Source organism: Pristiophorus japonicus, chromosome 7, assembly GCF_044704955.1.
Source record: "Pristiophorus japonicus isolate sPriJap1 chromosome 7, sPriJap1.hap1, whole genome shotgun sequence".
In the NCBI taxonomy this organism is placed as follows: Eukaryota; Metazoa; Chordata; class Chondrichthyes; family Pristiophoridae; genus Pristiophorus; species Pristiophorus japonicus.
In genome coordinates this window covers 95847631-95868780 of record NC_091983.1, presented here as the reverse complement: position 1 = coordinate 95868780, position 21150 = coordinate 95847631, and the positions used below count along the sequence as shown (strand labels likewise).

Below are 21150 nucleotides of genomic sequence, written 5' to 3'. Positions count from 1 at the left end.
AAAATCTTGCTGAAATCTAAATGTATCACATCCATAGAATCTTTGGTGTTGACCATATGTCACTCCTTGAACAGCTTCACTAAATTTGTTGAGACAAGACCACCCTCCCATGAATCCATTCTTTCATTATCCTTTCTAACAGGATGCTTTCTAATACTCAATCATCATCATAGGCAGTCCCTTGGAATCGAGGAAGACTTGCTTCCACTCTTAAAAATGAGTCCTTAGGCAGCTGAACAGTCCAATATGAGAACCACAGTCCCTGTCACAGGTGGGACAGATAGTCGTTGAGGGAAAGGGTGGGTGGGACTGGTTTGCTGCACACTCCGCTGCCTGCGCTTGATTTCTGCATGCTCTCGACAACGTGGACCATTTCCCATACCTCGAGAGTCTCTTATCAACAAGAGCAGACATTGACGACAAGATTCAACACAGAATGTTTGAAGACCAAGCCCTCAAAACAGCCACCAAGCTCTACAGGGCTGTAGAAATACCCCCTTCCTGTATGGCTCAGAGACATGGACCATGTACAGTAGACACCTCAAGTCGCTGGAGAAAAACAACCAACGATGTCTCTGCAAGATCCGACAAATCCCCTGGGAGGACAGATGCCCCAACATTAACATCCTTGACCAGGCCAACATCCCCAGCATTGAAGCACTGACCACACTTGATCAACTCCACTGGGCAGGCCACATTGTTCACATGCCAAAGCAAGCGCTCTACTCGGAACTCCTTCACGGCAAATGAGCCAAAGCTGGGCAGAGGAAACATTACAAGGACACCTTCAAAGCGTCCTTGATAAAGTGCAACATCCCCACTGACACCTGGGATTCCCTGTCCAAAGACTGCCCTAAGTGGAGAAAGTGCATCTGGGAGGGCGCTGAGCACTTCGAGTCTCATCGGCAAGAGCATGCAGAAATCAACCGCAGGCAGCAGAAAGCATGCGGCAAACCAGTCCTACCCACCCTTTCCCTCAACGACTATCTGTCCCACCTGTGACAGAGACTGGTTCTCGTATTGGACTGTTCAACCACCTAAGGACTCATTTTTTAGAGTGGAAGCAAGTCTTCCTCGATTCCGAGGGACTGCCTATGATGATGATGATGATTCATGCTGTGACGGGAGGAAATTTGTTTGGAAAGGTTGAAACATGAAATAGAGGGTGAAATGGGCACAGATATGAGAGGCGACAATGCATGCGAGGACTTTGGAGAGGAAAGGGAGGTTGGAGATGGGATGGTAACTTGCAAGGACAGAGGCCAAGAGTGGGTTATTTGTGGTGACAGAGGTCAAGGAGGAGGGTGATGACGTTGGTTTTGAAAGGGAGGGGGCAGTACATGAGAGGGAACCATTTACAATGAACTAGGTTGTTTATATTTTTAGAAATAGTTGAGACTCCAGTATTAATCCATGGGGCTCTTTACTGAGTGTATCAGCCCAGTCCAACATTCCTCCCTAGATGCTGCTTTTCTTTCAGCCAATTCCTTATCTACCTTTACTGAGGATCCCCATTCCCTACATTTGGCATTGCAGAGCTTTATCGCTGTCTTCCTGGAAGTTAAGGTACACTATGTCATTGTGCCCGTTGTTTAAAAGTATAGGAAATGCTACAGAGAAGTGGGCATTTAATTACATTCCAGTGGGTATAACTTCCTTGTGATTATACCTGCATATTAAAGTTAATAGTGATGTTGTCAAGTGTGTTCATTCAAGAAGATTTCAACAGACATCTGTATTTGTCCAGTGATTGTGGGTAATTCCTGATCAATTGGTTTGCAACCTTTTCATTCTGTTATTCTCCGTGAAAGCAGATACAAATTGTCAAGTGAAGTAAGAGGTATTCGTTTAACAAAAATATATTGCTAAGCAGAAATGAATTGGATGCGCATAGGACAACACTTTAAAATCACTTATCAGGTATTGGGAACAAATCACCCCAATATTTTTTCCTCCGTGGATTTAATTTCAGATTTTGAATAGGAAATTTTATTCCTTAATTTAGCAAGTTGATTTCCAAAGCATTTGAAACATTTTTTTTAGCAATTTACTGATGAATTTATATCTAATCTGTAGCATACTACATGACTAAATGTCACTTGACTGGGAGAAGAGCTGCCCAACAAATGACTTCCACATCTCAGTCTCACATTTCATGAGATAAATATGGAATGAGGAATGCAGGATCCACAGCTGTTAGCCCATGTGACGTGTTGCTTAAAAGAAAAGAAATGCGATCCTCCGCGATGTGATTCTAAATTTAACTGCCTGCTCAACAGTTGATGTTTCAGCTGAGAGCAAAAGGTAGAAAAAACATAGCTCTGAAGAAAGGGAAGAAATTCATTACTAAGCCGATCAAGTGAACCTCCTGATTTCGGGGATGAACCTTGCGGTGGGCTTCAAACCGATGCTCGGAGACGCACAGACAATGGACAGTTTGGAGAAACAACTTATTTGTCCCATTTGTCTGGAAATGTTCACAAAACCAGTAGTAATTTTACCGTGCCAGCATAACTTGTGTAGAAAATGTGCCAATGATGTTTTCCAGGTAGGTTTTCCAATTATTACCAATACTTGTCTGTGGTAGTTAATTTTAGTGTACTAATAACATTCGGACATTAGAGTACCTGCTTTCTGTGTTTATCATTTGTGTTTAAATGTATGGGCTTTTTATGTAGCTGACAAGTGCCCTTCAGACACGCTATTTTTGACGCTGATTTAATGTTATTTTTAAGCCTGTTTGTGTGAGGTTGTTTAGATAGCAGAACTGCGAGTTGAGGGACAACAGGAAGGGAAAAAATGTCAGATCACAAACATTGGTGGGTGGAGGAGGGGAAGAAATGACGATTGAGTCCAGCTCATCCCTTTAAAAAAACACACATTTCTCACTGTCTGACTTATGGAAGATAGCACTGGTGTTGAACGGTATGACTGGTGTAATATAATGGAAGAACAAAATAGTAATGTAAAACTGAAGAAAAACTACAAAAAGAGAAAGCTTTAGGAAGAGACAAAGTAGAATGAGAGTAACAGGTGGCTAAGCTGAATAACATTTTTAGGGCTGATTAACATTTTCATTTGATGCATAATTCCCAGGCTTCCAACCCATTCTGGCAGTCAAGAGGTTCCACTACAGTGCCTTCAGGCGGTCGCTTTCGCTGTCCTTCCTGCCGACATGAGGTAGTGCTGGATCGCCATGGAGTTTACGGCCTGCAAAGAAATCTCCTGGTGGAAAATATTATTGACATCTACAAGCAAGAATCATCCAGGTTACGCAATGCGCTTTATTTATGGAGACAGCTGGTCAGATTTAGTGAATGGTCTGCAACCGTAGAAACGTTTCATTCTTCTGTAGTCTTTTTGTTTTTGCTGTCTCCCTGTCTGTGTGCTGTACCACCCTCTTACAATGCTCTTCCAACCATTTGTTCCCACATTGTTCTTTCAACTGAGATCGGAAAAAAATAATTTTTACACCAGCACCATTCGGGTATTTAACTGATAGTAAGTGTGAAGAGACAGCATCAAATCCCTTTGGGAATGGGACAGAATGAAGTAGAATGCCCCACAATGGGAATCCAAATAAGAATGGGTAAAAATGGTCACAATTTTAAAATCAAAAACCTGCAAAGTTGAAAAGAGTAAAAGAGATGATGAGGTTAAGTCAGGCAATACCGATTAGGGGGCATCAAGCTTGGGATTTTAAAAACCTGAAAACTGTAGGAGGAAAGAAAGATGGAAAATGTTGCGCTTTTGGGTAAACATAGAGTTAAGGTTCTTTTTCATTAAGCTGGGGTTTCGGGAGCAATATTCAAACGCACATCCATGACCATGGTGACCCACCATCTCCTCTACATCTTTTTCTATAAGTTTACAGCATAGAAGGAGGCCATTTGACCCATCATGTCTCCACTGACTCTTTGTTAGAGCAATCCAAAACTAATCCTACTGCCTTGCTCTCAATAGTCCTGTGTCTTCCTCTGCTCCAAATACATATTCAGTTTTCTCTTAAAAGATGCAATGACCTCTGCCTCAACTATTTCCTGCAATCAAGAATTCCAGGTTCCAGCAACTTTTTTTCTGTTGGTGCTCCAAATCACATTAAGGCCAGAGACCCATGATTGATGGTGAAAAGATGGAAAATCTGACTCCACACATTTACATTTCAGTGGAGATGCTATTTGCAAAATCAGGTCTCCAGAGTTCCCCTTTATATCACAGAGAGCTATCAACAGCACTACTCACATATCACTGCTTTGAAGAGTAGGAAACTGTTCCTTGCTGACTGCGCAGTCAGGCCAATTCAAATTTCAATCCACCAACATGAGCCTGTTGCACGTTTCAATGATAAAACTAAACTCTCAATGACAAAGTTATTTAAATTACTATTCCCTTTATTTAATTGCTTAACCATTTCTCACTCCTCTGGTCAGAATCTTCTGGTCGCATTCATTCAGCCGATCTAGGTTGTAATGGTGTCATGTTTTTCCAGCTAACAATAATGGTTAAATAGTGTAATTGTTGACTTTGAAAAAATAATTTATATTGTGCCTTTCACATCCTTAGGACTTCACAGCCAATCAAATACTTTGTGAAGTGCAGTCACTGTTATAATTTAGGGAAAAATGACACCAGTTTGTGCACATCAAGGTCCCATAAACAGCAGTGAGATTAATGTCAAGATCATTTGTTCTAGTGATGGGGTTTAAGTCCATGATCTTCTGAGTCAGAGGTGAGAGTGCTATCACTGAATCAAGGATGGGATTGGATAAATTCCCAGAGATTGATTTAATTATTTTTAATTATTTTACTTGCATTTTACCCTGATATTATGATCACTCTTATTGTATTATTTCTCCAAAATTATCCTAAGCAGGAAAAATGTAACAACTCAGGATGTTTAAATAAGTAAGCATACAGTCCTCAACCTAGGGAAATAATAAACTATCATGGGACATCGATAATCTGCCGAGCAGGTATTGCAGTTACTTTACTTGTACAATGAGAATTTAGCTGCCCTTTACTTTGTTATCTGGTCTGAATTGTATGTAGATAATAAAGTAGTGCGGTACAACATTCACTGAAGAATAATTCTGATCAAATTAAATTCCACACCATGTTTGAGGAGTGGGGAGAAATATTGACAACTAGCTTTGATTTGATTCTGTATGAGATTGAAATAGATTTTATGGAACTGAAGGGAAAATATTACTTTCATGTGATCACAGTAGCAGATGTCTATTGAGAGACAAATAACAAATGAGCACAGTGTTCAAATAGGTCAAGTAATATATCAGTATACTCAATACAATTCCCTCCATAAAATAATTTATTTTAATTTTACTTTGTGAAAAAGGTGTTGTTTTTTCACTATTCTCATGACATTGTTCCTGATGATTTGTAGGATGTGATATTTTATGATGCTCCCAAATAGCCAGTGGTGTCCCATCTCACCAGCCAAGACTCTTTTTCATACCCCCATGCTTCATGAAGTCTCTTCCCTCTTTTCTTTAACAAGGACTTTGCCTAAGGTTGCCAACTCTAGTTGGACATTTTGCTGAAGATTTTATCACTTGGCCTCCTATCTCCAATCGCCTCACCAGCTTCCTTCCCAGTTCCGATATTTTTCTAATTGATAATAAACAATAACGTTCGAAGAAAATAAAGGAAAAAAAAACACCCAATTTTATTTTTCTCCTGGATTGCTTGCATCAGTGTCCAGGAGATTAATATTTTAATTCCTGGAGGGTTAGCAACCCTACCTTTGCCCCCAGTGATTCTCTCTCTCTCTCTCTCTCTCTCTCTCCATCCATCCTTCACAGCAGTGTATTTGTCTTTTCATTCTCTCTTCATTCCCCCTTGAAAAAGTTATTTCTATTCTTTTCCTGCCCCAAATAAAGTTTATTTCTGTCTCTCTCTTTCTTGCCCTTCCAGCCCAGCAAGGTGTCTCTCTGCAAAAGATAGATTACGATCTCCGACCCCTTAAATGATCAAAACTAGTCCAGGAGATCACTCTTGCCCTGATAATTCCTTGCAGTACCTACCTTTTGTAAGAGGTGATCTCAACCTCAGCCAATAACAGATCCAGCGCTCACTTGAAGGAATTTAGTGAATCACTGTCCACTATTCTCTGGAAAAGAACCACCTCCTGATATCTAACCTGGATCTGGCCTTATACAAGTTAAAATTGTGACTCCCTGGTCCTCCCTAACATATTTAATTGGAACAATCTGTCAACTGGAACACAATCTATTCTCTTCATCATCTTATAAACCTCAATCAGATCACATCTAATTCTACGCCTCTCTTAAAATGTTGAGTCCCAACTCTTTTAGCCTGTCTTGATAATTAATATGCATTAATCTGGGAATTAGTCTAGTGGCCCTCCGCACCCTTTTCAAAGCCTCAGTATCACCTATCCACCATGTGAGGAGGCCAAAACTGGACACAGTATTCCAACTGAGGCCTGACCAAGGTCTTGTACAAGGACCAAAACCAAAGATAGTACAGTTGTAGAAGAATTGACATAAATGGAAAAGGCTCTTGTATAGGGTGATATAGGGTGATTAGATGTTAACGACAAATACAAATCATGATCATGCAACATCCTCAATCTTCCACACTGCCAAAAATAAGTATTTCCTTCCTCCGCTGAAGGCAATGATTCATGCTGAGGTACAGTTCTACAGGCACTGGCAGCCCTCTCAGATTGCATCCATTCTTCGTGTGGGAGCCTAGGTTGTGTCAGCAGGCTATTCGATAACTGGACATTCACGCTGAAGTTGATCCTGTCTCCCCTGACACTCACCTGTTTCCAGCAGGAGTACTTGGATAGCAATCAGAAGTGACAACGTTGGTTCTTCCTCCACCTAACCTCATTAAATTCAGCCAGTTAATTCAGCGCAGGCCAACAGTCAAACCTGGCACCTTCTGGTCTCTATGGCTTAGTGCTATGTCAGATAGTCCTTTTCTCATTTGGCCATCAGGGAGCTCTCTGACTTTTTCAGATATTGGAGGGACGTTTCCACATAATCCCAGTAGAGAGTGCCACTCAAAAGAGACACATGGTAGGAAATCTCACGCATTAAAATTTCTGCATGGAAAATGGTGGGTTGTGTCCCCGCTAGTAGTGCCAAAGGTTCTGCTTACACAACTTCCCCACTTTCACTGAATTTTTCCTGGGATGTGGGCATCACTGGCAAGGCCAGCATTTAGTGCCCATCCCTTATTACCCTTTAGCAGGTGGTGTTGGTGAGCCGCCGCCTTGAACTGCTGCAGTCTATGTGGTGAAGGAACTCCCACAGTGCTGTTAGGGGAGAGTTCCAGGATTTTGACCCAGTGACGATGAAGGAACAGCAATATACTTCCAAGTCAGGATAGTGTGTGACTTGGAGGCAAACTTGGAGGTGGTGGTGTTCCCATGCGCCTGCTGTCCTTGTCCTTCTCAGTGGTAGAAGGTTTATGATTAGTTAATAAATATTTGCACATTTAAAGTTTATGAATTATGCAAGGTTCCGTTTGATTTACTAGTAGTCACACATTTGCATTACACTTTACATCGTGCACATGGATAGAAGGTCTGAGTTACTTTGTAAATTAATTATTTTGTCCACTGAACCTTTAAATATCAGTGTTTTCAATGATATGGCAGTATAAAGTTTAAATTATCTCACAATTGAAGTTGTATAAAACTCCAAGGACGCAAATTTCATATTCATTATTTGAGAGTGCACCAGCACGGTACCATGGTTCTAATTTTAGGTATATGATTTATAATTGCTTATTATGTGTTTATAAATATGCCAAATACATAATTTTACTTCTGGCAATCAAATGTGTCGCTCCTGACACTTTCCTGTACAATAGTACCAAAATATTCCTACTGCTATTCCATTTTATATTCAAAAATTAAGACCAAAGTAATTTATTAAACTTACTTTCTCTCCTTAAACTAAATTGATTTGAGACATTTTCCTGCAGGTGAAGAGTGTTATAGAAATGCATGATGGAGATAGAGATAGAGATAGAGATGGTGGTGATGGTAGTGGAGGTGGTGAGTAGAATTGGAGGAGGGGACGTTGCTGGAGGAGGGAACGTTGCTGGGGGTACGGTTTGGGAGGCGGTGGGGGTTGTGGAGTGGGGGAGTTGGGGGCGGGGGCGTGGAGGTGGGTTGTGTCGATGGACGGGGTGGGGATGTGGGGGATATGGGTGGGGTTATGGAGTGGGGGGGTGGGTTGTGTTGATGGACGAGGTGGGGGTGAATTGATGGAGGAGGAGGTGGCAATAATCTCGAGAAATAACTAACTTTTTAAAATAAAATGACAAAAGATCTTTTACTTAACTTTCCTAAATTCTACTTGTGGTGTTACTTTATTTTACTTTAACTTTAATACTTTTAATAACAAATCATTTCCTTCAGGCCTCTGAATACCAAGTCTGACCAGCAGTTAATGTGTGAAGAGCATGAAGATGAAAAGATTAATATTTACTGTCTAACTTGTGAGGTTCCAACCTGCTCAATGTGCAAAGTCTTTGGCGCTCACAAAGATTGTGAAGTGGCACCTCTTCAAAATGTCTACAAACGTCAAAAGGTACCTTGATAATAAGTTGCTTCCCTTTAAAGAAAATATGTGTCCCTAATATTTCATTAGTGTGAGAAATAGGGAGAGTCATTTATGAAATTAGACTGATTGACTGCTAGTCACGTAACTAATGATTGCTGCAGATGTGGATTCTGTCTGACAGGTGGTTTATTTTATAAAACGTCAGTATAGTAATATATTCCATTCACACAAACTGGGAAACCTTTGCACCCTGGCAAATCAGTGTTATCACTTTACTAGCATCAATATATTTTATAATGTGGCATTGAGCTTTATTCTAATGGGCCAAGATAAAATCCAATTTTATGATTTTAGCACCTAGTGAGGACATTGAATTATTGAGCAGGATCCTGTTCCTGATGGTTTAATGGGGCTGTTTTCCTTGTGGATGAACAAGCAGTTCAGTTTGGGTTGGACCTATATCTAAACCCCAGTGGCGTGGAATAGGCTAGCCATCCATTTCCGTTGGATGTGTGTGGAGGGCTGGGGATGACTGTCCATGTTCTCTCTGGCTGTCATTTTCTAGTGTGATCAGGATCAGATCCATGGTGTTAATAAAACAATAAGAATGTTTTTTTCAGCAACAACTGTTGTGCTATCTGTCCAGCACTTCTACATCCACAGGGATCCTGTAATCAATGGCACGTTTAGAGTTCATCATTCTATGATCAGGAAAGCAGCAAACCTCGCTCTTCTGCAGGAATTTCATGGACAATTTTCTTGTCCACCATGGAAATAATTAGGCTTCATGTGTTACAAAATGCCCTGGAAGATTCACTTGAGCACATGCGCAATTCATAAAAAAGAGGTTTGTTTAATGTCTTCCTTAAGAACCATGGTGTCTTGGTTTTCAGCCTTGTAGTCTCTCACCACATGTGATGCTGCTGTTTGTGATATCTGCTGTGTCTTCCCTGTCTGCCTCCCTGAATTCTGTGGGTCTGCTCCTCTGAAGGGACCGAGACGTGTAGATGGATTAAAAAAACAGATCAGCCATGATCTAATTGAATGGCAGAACAGGCTTGAGGGACTGAATGGCCTACTCCTGTTCCTATGTTCCTTCCTATCTTTGACTTCATTGTTAAAACTGATGCTTCTCTGCTCCCCAGCCCACCTGCCTGTTCAGTTCATCAGCCAATGCTCCTGAAACTGCTGAGCTGCTGGATCCTGTCATCCCTTCACTGATTCAATTGCACCTGGCTTCAGTGAAGGGAAGCAGGAAGAGAGTAAGAGAAGCAAAAATCAAATGAAACTATGCAATAAAGAAGCAAGGCAGCAAGAAGTACAGGAACAGAGAAAGAGGAAGAGAAATAAGATGCAGGGAGATAGCAAAGCAGAGAGAGAAAGGGATGAGCACCTGGCAGGGTTAGTTGGCAGATTGCAAACTCCAGAACAGCATTTATAGTTGCTATGTACTAGACCATTGGATCTTTGGACTGGGGAAAATGAAGGGTTGTTGATAGTGTTATAGTCTTTTAGGTATAGAAATGCTGGTGTACCTCAAATCAAGTGTTAAGAAATTATCTTAAAGGAGTTGCTATTAGGTTGCCTGAGGAATTGTTCAATCCATAAAAGTGGATCTTGTGTTATCGTTGCTGACTAGAATAGCCTGCACTCTGGCCTAATAAGTGTTGCTATTTTTTGCAGACTGAGCTCAGCGACGGTATTGCAATGCTGGTGGCAGGAAATGACAGAATCCAGGCAATCATTACTCAGCTGGAAGAGATTTGTAAAACCATTGAAGTAAGTAAACACATACCAAACTATTTGTGACTAAAGTCATGAAATGATGAAGCTTTAAGTTGTAATCCATTAGATGCTTCTCAAGAAGTGCCTTCAATTAATATATCTTCCAAGTTTACAATAGTTGTCCATGCCATTTACCCATCACCCCTGTGCTTGCTGACCTACTTTGGCTCCCGGTCTGGCAATGCCTCAATTTTAAAAATTCTCATCCTTGTGTTTTCAAATCTCGCCATGGCTTCGCCCCTCCCTATCTCTATGACCTCTTCCAGGCCTACAACCCTCCGAGATTTCTGCATTCCTCCAATTCTGGCGTATTGCGCATCCCCTATTTTATTAGCGGCCATGCTTTCAGCTGCCGAGTCTCTAAACTCTCGAATTCCTTCCCTAAACCTCCACCTTTCTACACCTCTCATCCTTTAGCCCCTCCTTAAAACTACCTCTTTAACCAAGCTTTTGGTCACCTATCCTAATATCTCCTTATGTGGCTCAGTGTCTAATTTTGTTTGATAACTCTCCTGTGAAGCGCATTTTGACATTTTACTTCATTAAAGGAGGTATATAAATGCAGGTTGTTCTTGTTGATTAGTGTCAAAGAGTAAGGAAATGTACTGTTTGAGTTTGTTATTAGTTACCACTTCCCTGCAAATATTTCGCAACGGAGAGTCTTTCTGTCAAATGATGAAAGAGCAAATGGAAACAAGTCAAGTGCCTGGGCTGCTGTACCTTTTTAGATAAGTCAGATCTATTCACTATGTTGTTTCATATGACAGTAAAGGTGATATCAGTGCCATGCAGGTGGTACTCTGCAGGTGGTACTCTGCAGCAGGGCAGCATGAAGCTTCCCAGCATGATAAGGATGCAGATAAAGTTTTATCTCTTTGAACACTGAAGAATTAATTCTGTTTCATCACATATTTTAGTATAGTATGTCAAAAGTAGACCATTAGAAAATGCAAATCTAATTTTTCATATGGTGCTAAAATGCTGCAGCCATCAAAGTGCTGATATCTCAAAATCCCAACAAAATGCAGCAGGATTTTTAAAATTTAAACTTTGAGCCATGGCTTTTCTGTGCCATGTCCAAAAATAAAACCAAGTTGAACCTTTTCTCTATTTCGGAGTGTACTATAAACAGAGACAGTTTCTGGCTTCGTGCATGTTGGTCCTTGCTGATTTACTTAAAGTATTGTTTTGCATAATAACATTTTGAGATTATGTATGAAAAAGGAAAAATGATTTTTGTTGATAGAAGCTGAAAAAGTCTGACCTCAAGGTGCTACCAACTTTAGCTCATCTTTGAAGTCACAGGCTGAATGTTCCCTTAGACTGCTAAAGGGAGCGAGAGGGGCGGTAGTGGCAGAGCAATACATGAAGCCATTGTCTTTGATCCATACCACAAACTGCATTCCCTAGCATCTGTCTGAGGTTGAACCAGACTGTTCGCAACCTAGGTATCATATTTGACCCCGATATTAACTTCCGGCCACATATCCGCAGCATAACTAAAACCGTCTATTTCCACCTCCGCCCCTGCCTCAGCTCATCTGCTGCTGAAGCGCTCATCCATGCCTTTGTGGATAGAGAACTGGTTGGCAGACAGGAAGCAGAGAGTCGGGATAAACGGGTCCTCTTCAGAATGGCAGGCAGTGACTAGTGGAGTGCCGCAGGGCTCAGTGCTGGGACCCCAGCTCTTTACAATATACATTAACGATTTGGATGAAGGAATTGAGAGTAATATCTCCAAGTTTGACGATGACACTAAGCTGGATGGCGGTGTGAGCTGTGAGGGGGACGCTAAGAGGCTGCAGGGTGACTTGGACAATGCATGGCAGATGTAGTAGAATGTGGATAAATGTGAGGTTATCCATTTTGGGGACAAAAACAGGAAGGCAGAATATTATCTGAATGGCGGCAGATTAAGCAAAGGGGAGGTGCAACGAGACCTGGGTGTCATGGTTCATCAGTCATTGAAAGTTGGCATGCAGGTACAGCAGGCGGTGAAGAAGGCAAATGGTATGTTGGCCTTCATAGCTAGGGGATTTGAGTATAGGAGCAGGGAGGCCTTACTGCAGTTGTACAGGGCCTTAGTGAGGCCCCACCTGGAATATTGTGTTCAGTTTTGGTCTCCTAATCTAAGGAAGGACATTCTTGCTATTGAGGGAGTGCAGCGAAGGTTCACCAGATTAATTCCAGGGATGGCTGGACTGTCATATGAGGAGAGACTGGATCGACTGGGCCTGTATTCACTGGAGTTTAGAAAGATAAGAGGGGATCTCATAGAAACGTATAAGATTCTGACGGGACTGGACAGGTTAGATGCAGGAAGAATATTCCCGATGTTGGGGAAGTCCAGAGCCAGGGGACATAGTCTTAGGATAAGGGGTCGGCCACTTAGGACTGAGATGAGGAGAAACTTCTTCACTCAGAGTTATTAACCTATGGAATTCCCTGTCGCAGAGAGTTGTTGATGCCAGTCCATTGGATATATTCAAGAGGGAGTTAGATATGGCCCTTACGGCTTAGGGGATCAAGGGGTATGGAGAGAAAGCAGGAAAGGGGTACTGAGGGAATGATCAACCATGACCTTATTGAATGGTGGTGCAGGCTCGAAGGGCCGAATGGCCTACTCCTGCACCTATTTTCTATGTTTCTATGTTACCTCTAAACTTGACTACTCCCATGCACTCCTGGCTGGCCTCCCACATTCTACCCTACATAAACTATAGATCATCCAAAACTTGGTAGCCTGTGTCCAAGTCCCGTTCACCCATCACTCCTGTGCTCACCGACTTACATTGGCTCCCGGTTAAGCAACGCCTTGATTTCAAAATTCTCATCATTTTCAAATCCCTCCATTGCCTTGCCCCGCTCTATCTCTGTAATTTCCTTCAGCTTCACAACTCTCTGAGATGTCTGCGCCACTCAAATTCTGCTCTCTTGAGCATCCCTGATTATAACTGTTCAACCATTGGTGGCCGTGACTTCAGCTGCCTCGGCCTCAAGCTCTGGAACTCCCTCCCTAAACCTCTCCACCTCTCTTTCCTCCTTTAAGACACTCCTTAAAACCTATCTCTTTGACCTCATCTGCCATAATTTCTTCTTATGTGGCATGGTTTCAAATTTATTTGTTTTGTGTTAAAACACTCCTGTGAAGCGCCTTGGGAAGTTTTACTACACTAAAGGTGCTATAATAAATACAAGTTGTTGTTGTTGTGCAGCACTGCTGTCTGTGCAGGCTCCTTCCATCGCTTAAATTCGCTGAATATACCATGGCCAGTCGGTAACCCCTTAGCGCTCTGTTACCGCCCCCTCCTCCCGCAAGCCCTAGCGAGAGACGCAAAGCAGGCCAATTTCTCCCCCTTTATTTCTATCCTCCCCTTTTAATTATTTTTGTGATTACTGTTAATTTGTACCCCTTATTGCCATATTGCCAACCAATGGAAAAAATCTATTATATTTACCTTGTTATAAATCATCATAATCTTAAGGTCACTTCTTAAACTTCTCCGCTCCAGCGAAAAAAATACTAACTTCTCAAATCTCTCTTCTATGATACATAATCCCTTGTCCATGATAACATCCTATTGATTTCAATGTGCATCTCAGTAATTTCATCTTATATTATAGACTCTGGTAGTTTACCACTAACTAAATAAGAATAACTAGCCTGTGTTCATGGCTTATCCCTGCCTCCTTTTTGAAAAGGGGAGTCATTTTTGCTATTTTTTAGTTCTGTGATATAATTTTCCATTCCTTCATCAACAGACCCTGAAAAAGCTCTTTGTGGGGTTTGGGGGAGGGAAGGGTTGAATTGAGTTGAACTTTACCCTTCACCCAAAAATTCCTTTCAGCAAGAGAATGAATGAGAGGCTTCTCTCCTTTGATCTAAAATTCTGCTCAGCAGGGGATTGAACTATACTTAGGGAGAACAAATGAAGGACAGAGACACAATGAGTTGCTAGTTCATGTGTTTGCTTTATTAGGCCAGAGTGAACTGAGCATGCTCATACTAAATCATGTGATAATACATTGCACTGATTAAAAAAAATGTATGTATTCCCCTCTCAAATACAACAAATCTATGATCCACCTTTCCCAGCATTCAATGTATCACATAACGGAAACTTCGTTTAATGAACTGCAAATCCAGTTTAACAGGTTTGCAGAGCCTTCCTGATCTCCTTACAGGTTTTGGTGTTGAACCAATTTTCAGGCTGTTTTATTTTGGTTCCAAACTCCAAGAGAATCCTATTTCTATCTCAGACTTGTTTGAACCTGGTACTTCAGTTACTGAAGTCTGAACTGAGTCCAACTCTTGTATGTGTTCATAATCAAGTGGTTCACGATCATGTCTTGGTTCATCTCTAGCAAAGATCATTTGATCTACATGAACACTTCAGATTTTGTCACCGACTTCAGCCAAATTTCTCTTGGTTCCACCAACCTCTACTATGTTTCCTACATCCCAACTTGCCAGGCAGACTGAGAACACTCGTTTTGATTGAAACTGCGTTCTTTCTGATTGATGTCACCAACATTTCTGACTCAACTGCTTCTATTCAACTCTTGAGGCCAAATTCAGTTGAACAAGACTCAATCATGTTCTTAATAATCTCTAAGAGTTCTGCTGTTGAGTGTGTGCTTGATATTGTTCAGTTTCATGAATTTTTGGAATAGAGCAGAACGGAACTGAGGGCTATTGTCATAAACAAGCTCTTCAGGTAAAAAAGCTGTGACATGCAAAGATAGACCTCAACTCATCTATAGTTCATATAATTGTAGTATTTGACCCCATGTGTTTCACTTCAATTCACTTTGAGTGACTATCTATAGGTACCAGGAAATAATCATTTGCTTTCTCACAGAAATCTACATGTACTCTCTGAAAATGTCTACTTGGCCATGACCAGCGTTGTAGAGAATTTTGGATGTTTTTTTTTCTTGCAATTTTGGCAAATGCTGCATTTGCTGACAAGTGATTCAAGATCACTTTCCAATCCAGGCTAGTAAACGAAGCTGCTTGCAATTGATTTCATACTGATGATCCCTGGAAGTTCAGTATGAATTTTGACCTGAATTCTATCTCTCAAAGAAGTAGCTATCACCACTCTGTTTCCCCACTTGATACAACTTTGCTCACAAGACAACTCAGTATGACGGTTATGGAATGGTTTCAATTTTGTGTCCAGACACTGATCAGTCCATCCATTAAAAGTGCTTTTATACACTCTTTTCAGTACTGAGTCCTCTTGAGTCCCATCTGCAATCTCAGTTGCAGTCACGGGAAAATCTTTGTCAACTGCACCTAATATGAAAATAACACCTTCACTCCCAACACACATGTCCTCATGTGGCAACCTGGACAAGGCATCTGCGATTGCATTTTGCTTTGGTGCGATATTCAATTGTGTAGTCATATTGTGATAACACTGCCCAAAGCTGCATTCTTGATGCGGCCATTGCAGGGATGGCAGATTTGCGCCTCAATATTGCTAGGAGCGGTTTGTAATCGGTTATCAGGGTAAACTTTCTGCCGATCAGGAACTGTTGGAATTTCTTGATTCCAAACACTATGACGAGTACTTCCTTTTCAATTTGCACATAGTTTCTTTCGCTGTTTGTGAGGGTTCGCGATATGAACGCGATTGGTTTCTCTTGGCCGTCATCCATTACGTGGCTTATAACAGCTCCCACACAGTAGCTGGAAGCATCACATGCTAACTTAAGCTCACGCTCTGTGTCATAGTGCACACATAGAGCATCACACGAGAGATTTCTCTGCCAAGCATTGCAAGCTTCCTGTTGCACTTTTGGCCACTTCCATTGGTCATCCTTCTTAAGGAGCTTGTGCAATGGAGCTAACATAGTCGCTAACTCAGGTAAGAAGCGTGCAAAGTACTGGACCATTCCAAGAAAAGATCTTAACTCAGACATGAGCATTGATGACAGCATCAATCTTTTTCTTCATTGGTTGCAAGCCATTTGCGTTAACTTTCAGACCAAGGTACACAACCTCGGGCTGCACAAAAGCACATTTTCTCCTTTTCAATTTGACATTGTGGGCACTCAACCTTTGAGGCACTATATTTAGCAAATCTAGATTTTCTTCCTCGCTGGTTGTTGCGATCAGCACATCGCCTTGATTGCATAAGAAATTTGGAACTCCGTGCAAAATCTTATCCATCGCGCCTGGAAGATTTTGGGGCAGGACCACGATGGATAAGATTTGGAAAATTAAAAAGAAAATGTTGTTTATTCGTTTAAGGGATGTCACCGGCAAGGCCAGCATTTATGTTCATCCCTAAGTTCCCTTGAGAAGAACTGCTTTTCTTTTTGTAGCAGTTTGTAGCAACTGAGTGGTTTTCTCGGCCATTTCAGAGGCCAGTTAAGAGTCAACCACATTGCTATGGGCCTGGAGTCACATATAGGCCGGGCCGGGTAAGGATGGCTGGTTTCCTTCCCAGTGAACCAGATGGGGTTTTACGACAATCCGGTAGTTTCATGGTCACCATTACTCACGCAAGCTTTTTATTCCAAGTTTATTTAATTAAATGAATTTAAATTCGCCAGCTGCCGTGGTGGGATTTGAACTCATGTCTCCAGATCATTAGTCCAGGCCTCTGGATTACTAGTCCAGTAACATAACCACTATGCTACCGTTTCCGATATTCTACCATTCCTGATATTTGTCCATATGTCTCCAGGATTTCTCTGGAGTAGGTTTTTAACTCTACGGTATTCTTTGTAAATGGTACTTGATTAAACTTACTCTTATATGTGTCCTTACTCATGATCGAGCAGCCCGCCACCATGTCGATATACAGGTTGAGCATCTGAAATCCGAAAATCAAGGCCGTTCCCTGGGTACTTCCGGATTTTGGAACATCTTTGCCTGGGCTGAGGTAGGTTGGGTCGGGTAGCGGACGTAAGGGGGCGAGGTCAGCCCGCCGAGGTAAGCGGGTGTGGGGCCCGGGGCGAGGTCGGGCCACCGAGGGCCGGGACGAAGTCGAGCCGCCAAGGCAGGGGGAGTCTGGATTTTGGAACATTTTCCGGTTTCCGGACGACCCCGCCACGGATCAGCCTGGTGTCCGGATTCTGGAACATCCCGAATTTTGGAACTCCGGATTTCGGACGTCAACCTGTACATCAATATATTGCTTGTCGATCAAACATTTTATATGCAAGTCTTTCTCACGACTGCTAATGTTGCCGCTAGTGGCATAGATACTGTATATGCCTAGTTCCTCATCAGGTGTGTTCACTTCAGTATTGTGAACTACTCTCTTTTGTTGTCGCTGCTTTGCATTGCCACTAGAATGTTTTTTTCTTCCTGCTTTAGATCTAGTTCTGCAAGCTGTTGAAATATGGCCATGCTTCTGGCAGTGAAAGCACTTTGCATTTCTGTATTGGCAGGACTGTGGTGAGTGATTTCCATTGCAGCGATAACAATTCACTGAACTCTCATCGACATGCTTTTGACTTGGTTGGAGTAGAAAACCCTCTTTTGTCTCATCTGTTGCATCGAGTGTTGGGGCGTATGCACTGATGACTGTGGCGCATTGATTCCGGAATAGGGTGAGTCGAAGAGTCATGAGGTATTCGTTAATCCGCAAGGGGAGTCTTTGAGGTGGTCGACCAGCTCGTTTTTACTGAGGCGTACGAAAGCTTTGGGCCTTACGCTCAACATCAGCAAGTCAAAGGTCCTCCACCAGCCTGTCCTTACCGCACAGCACTGTCCCCCAGTCATCAAGATCCATGGCACGGTCTTGGACAATGTGGACCACTCCCTATATCTCGGGAGCCTCCTATCAACAAGAGCAGGCATTGACGACGAGATCCAATACCGCCTCCAGTGCGCCAGCGCAGCTTTCAGCCGTCTGAGGAAAAGTGTTTGAAGACCAGGCCCTCAAAACTACCACCAAGCTCATGGTCGACAGGGCTGTAATAATACCCGCCCTCCTGTGTGGCTCAGAGACATGGACCATGTACAGTAGACACCTCAAATTGCTGGAGAAATACCACCAACAATGTCTCTTCAAGATCCTACAAATCCCCTGGGAGGACAAACACACCAACATTAGCGTCCTCGATCAGGCTAACCCAACATCCCCGCGCTGACCACGCTTGATCAGCTCTGCTGGGGAGGCCACATAGTTCGCATGCTAGACACGAGACTCCCAAAACAAGCGCTCTACTCAGAACTCCTTCACGGCAAACGAGTCAAGGGTGGGCAGCGGAAGTGTTACAAGGACACCTACAAAGCCTCCCTGATAAAGTGCAATATCCCCACTGACACCTGGGAGACCCTGGCCAAAGACCACCCTCAGTGGAGGAAGCGCATCCGGGAGGGTGCTGCGCACCTCGAGTCACGTCGCCGAAAGCGGCAGAAATCAAGCGCAGGCAACGGAAAGAGCGTGCAGCAAACCAGTCCCACCCACCCCTTCCCTCAATGACTGTCTGCCCCACCTGTGACAGAGACTGTGGTTCTCTTATTGGACTGTACAGCCACCTAAGAACTCATATTAAGAGTGGAAGCAAGTCTGCCTCGATTCCGAGGGACTGCCTCTGATGATGATTTGACTTGGTCTCACAGCTTTAGGTTTGGCAGTGGCTTTGTGACTGTCGACCTCTGCTGCACTAATCACTTGAGTTGGACGTAGCTCCATACCATTCTTAGAAGCCATCTCCATAGATAAAGCAATTTTGCATGCTATGTCAAACGTTAGGTTTGGTGTGTTCAGTAACTTGGATGAGCACACACAGTCAATCAGTCCACACACAAGCTATCTTGCAACGCACAATTGAAAAATGTGCCGAAGTTACAATGTAAAGACGGGTTCTTAAGAGCTGCAATATACTCACTGATAGTTTCACTTAGTTTTTAGTTTCTGGTATATCTAACGGCTTTAGGTCGAAATAGTCCCCGAGTCGCTCGACAATATCTTCAACAATGCATTCTTCAGTTTTTCCTGGCGTGAGTAGGTTTGTCAATATTCCATAGACATCTGGCCTGATCTCCGTTAGAAAATTTGCTTTCTTCTGTTCACGAATTACTTTATTTTGAGCTTTAACACTCTCATCTGCACCTTCGGTCTCAATAATGTTATTGGCCCTAAACATTTTTTCCAGTCACTCAATGTAAGAACTGAATGGTTAGCGAGACTTCTGATGAATCCTGCAGGTGTGGCCATGATTGTCCCGATCCCATCAAACAGTGACTCAGCATGCTACCAGTGTACATGTCAGAATCAATGGCGCTGTTGCTGTATGTAGGCCCTGAATTGTAGTCAATGGGGCAGGGCGGGGGAAGAAATGTCGACTGGGGGGTGGGGGCAAACATTGGATGCATGATATGGTCATAATGGCAGTGGCCTGACAAAGACTTAGACAACAGACATATTGGATTTAATAGCTATGAATTGTTTCAGTGGTGTGATTTGGTTAAAAGATGTGCTGCTTTTGATGAGTAGCAGAGGACAGACTGCTCAGGTATACTAACTGATGTCAGGATTGAGAAGGTTGCTGGTTCCAATGCTGAATGCTATAAGGTGTTCAAGTGCATGTTGGTGGCTCACAGCTGGACGTGCAGAACAATTCACTAAAATTATTTTATTATTTGAACTTTTAGACAAAGATTTAAATATTAAAACCCTACCAGAACAATTAACCCCTACTGTGTGGGACACCAGACACTGTGACAGGCAAGGTGTGACACCCTTAACATTAAAAGCACAAAGTTTTCCATTAAAGTTTTCAATGAAATGCACACCCTTCGTACCGAATTTAATATTTCAGTTTGACTTACCTTTGGCTACTTTTTAAAAACATAACTTGTCCTGTTTAACCATGTGAAACCTTTAAAATCCTTATTCCCTATAAACCAAAACTTATTTTTTCCTCCTATTCTATTCTTTTGCTTTCTCCCTTCCTTTGCACAGTAGTTTAATCTCTCCATCACAGTTCTGGTTAACCGCCCTGTTGGTTAAGTATTGGTCCCAGGTCTGTCCAGGTATAGATTGGGCTGCTGGAATAGCTCACTGTTCCTTCAGAACTGGTTCCAGTGCATCAGAAATGTGAACCTTTCCCTTCTGACACATCTCTCGGCACATACTTATCTCTCTAATTTAACTGCTCCTTTAATGTGTAGTAGCAATCCTGAAAATACTACCTTTTTTTAATACATGATTGAATTCCTGGAACTCTTAGGACCTAAATCCTACTCATCCCTACATTGTGAGCTCTGACATGAACCACGACTTCTGGCTGATCATCCTCCATCTCCAAGAACTTCTGCACGTGCTCTGTTATGTCTCCCAACACCCACGAATCTGAGAGGCAAAACACCATTTGGGATTCAATGTTATGATTGTAGAGTATCTGTCCACTCTCCCTAATGATTCTCCTATTACCAATGTGTTCACTCACTTAACCGTTTTTCTCTGGTACCACAGCTTTGCTGGTGGCTGCTATTCCTCGAGTCAGCATCCTTGGAATATTCAGTATTCAAAACATATTTTCCAAGTTAGTGCCTTCAGGATGTCCCCTCCTCCTTATTCCTCCTGCCCCCAGATGGCTGATCACCCACTCCAGATCCTTATCTTCTGTCGCTCTGTCTGCCAGTGTGGCAGTGACCTCTTCGAATGTGGGTTCCAGACGGCCATAGTCCACCCATACATGATGAAGTGTCTCATTCTGTTCATAGCGCTCTCAGTAATGCACCTGGAGGAACGAGACCGTCCTGGAACTAACACATTCGGTAAGATTCAAACAGTACAGTTTGTAAATGTCCTGTCTTTGTTACCTTTTT

General features: G+C 42.4%; 1 protein-coding gene across 4 annotated transcripts in view; it reads left to right on the top strand.

The window, feature by feature from the left end:
- The first annotated feature begins 2247 nt into the window (after positions 1-2247).
- The window catches only part of trim54 (tripartite motif containing 54), a 110279-nt gene continuing 91376 nt past the window's right edge, over positions 2248-21150 (top strand). For 2 of the 4 annotated variants that reach the window (XM_070885150.1, XM_070885151.1), the window contains exons 1-4: positions 2248-2548; positions 3097-3269; positions 8417-8588; positions 10245-10340. In XM_070885150.1, the coding sequence (XP_070741251.1) occupies positions 2381-2548; positions 3097-3269; positions 8417-8588; positions 10245-10340 (609 nt within the window). In that variant the 5' untranslated portion in view covers positions 2248-2380. The remainder of the gene's footprint in view (positions 2549-3096; positions 3270-8416; positions 8589-10244; positions 10341-21150) is intronic. The other 2 variants (XM_070885152.1, XM_070885153.1) reach the window with 2 other exon arrangements.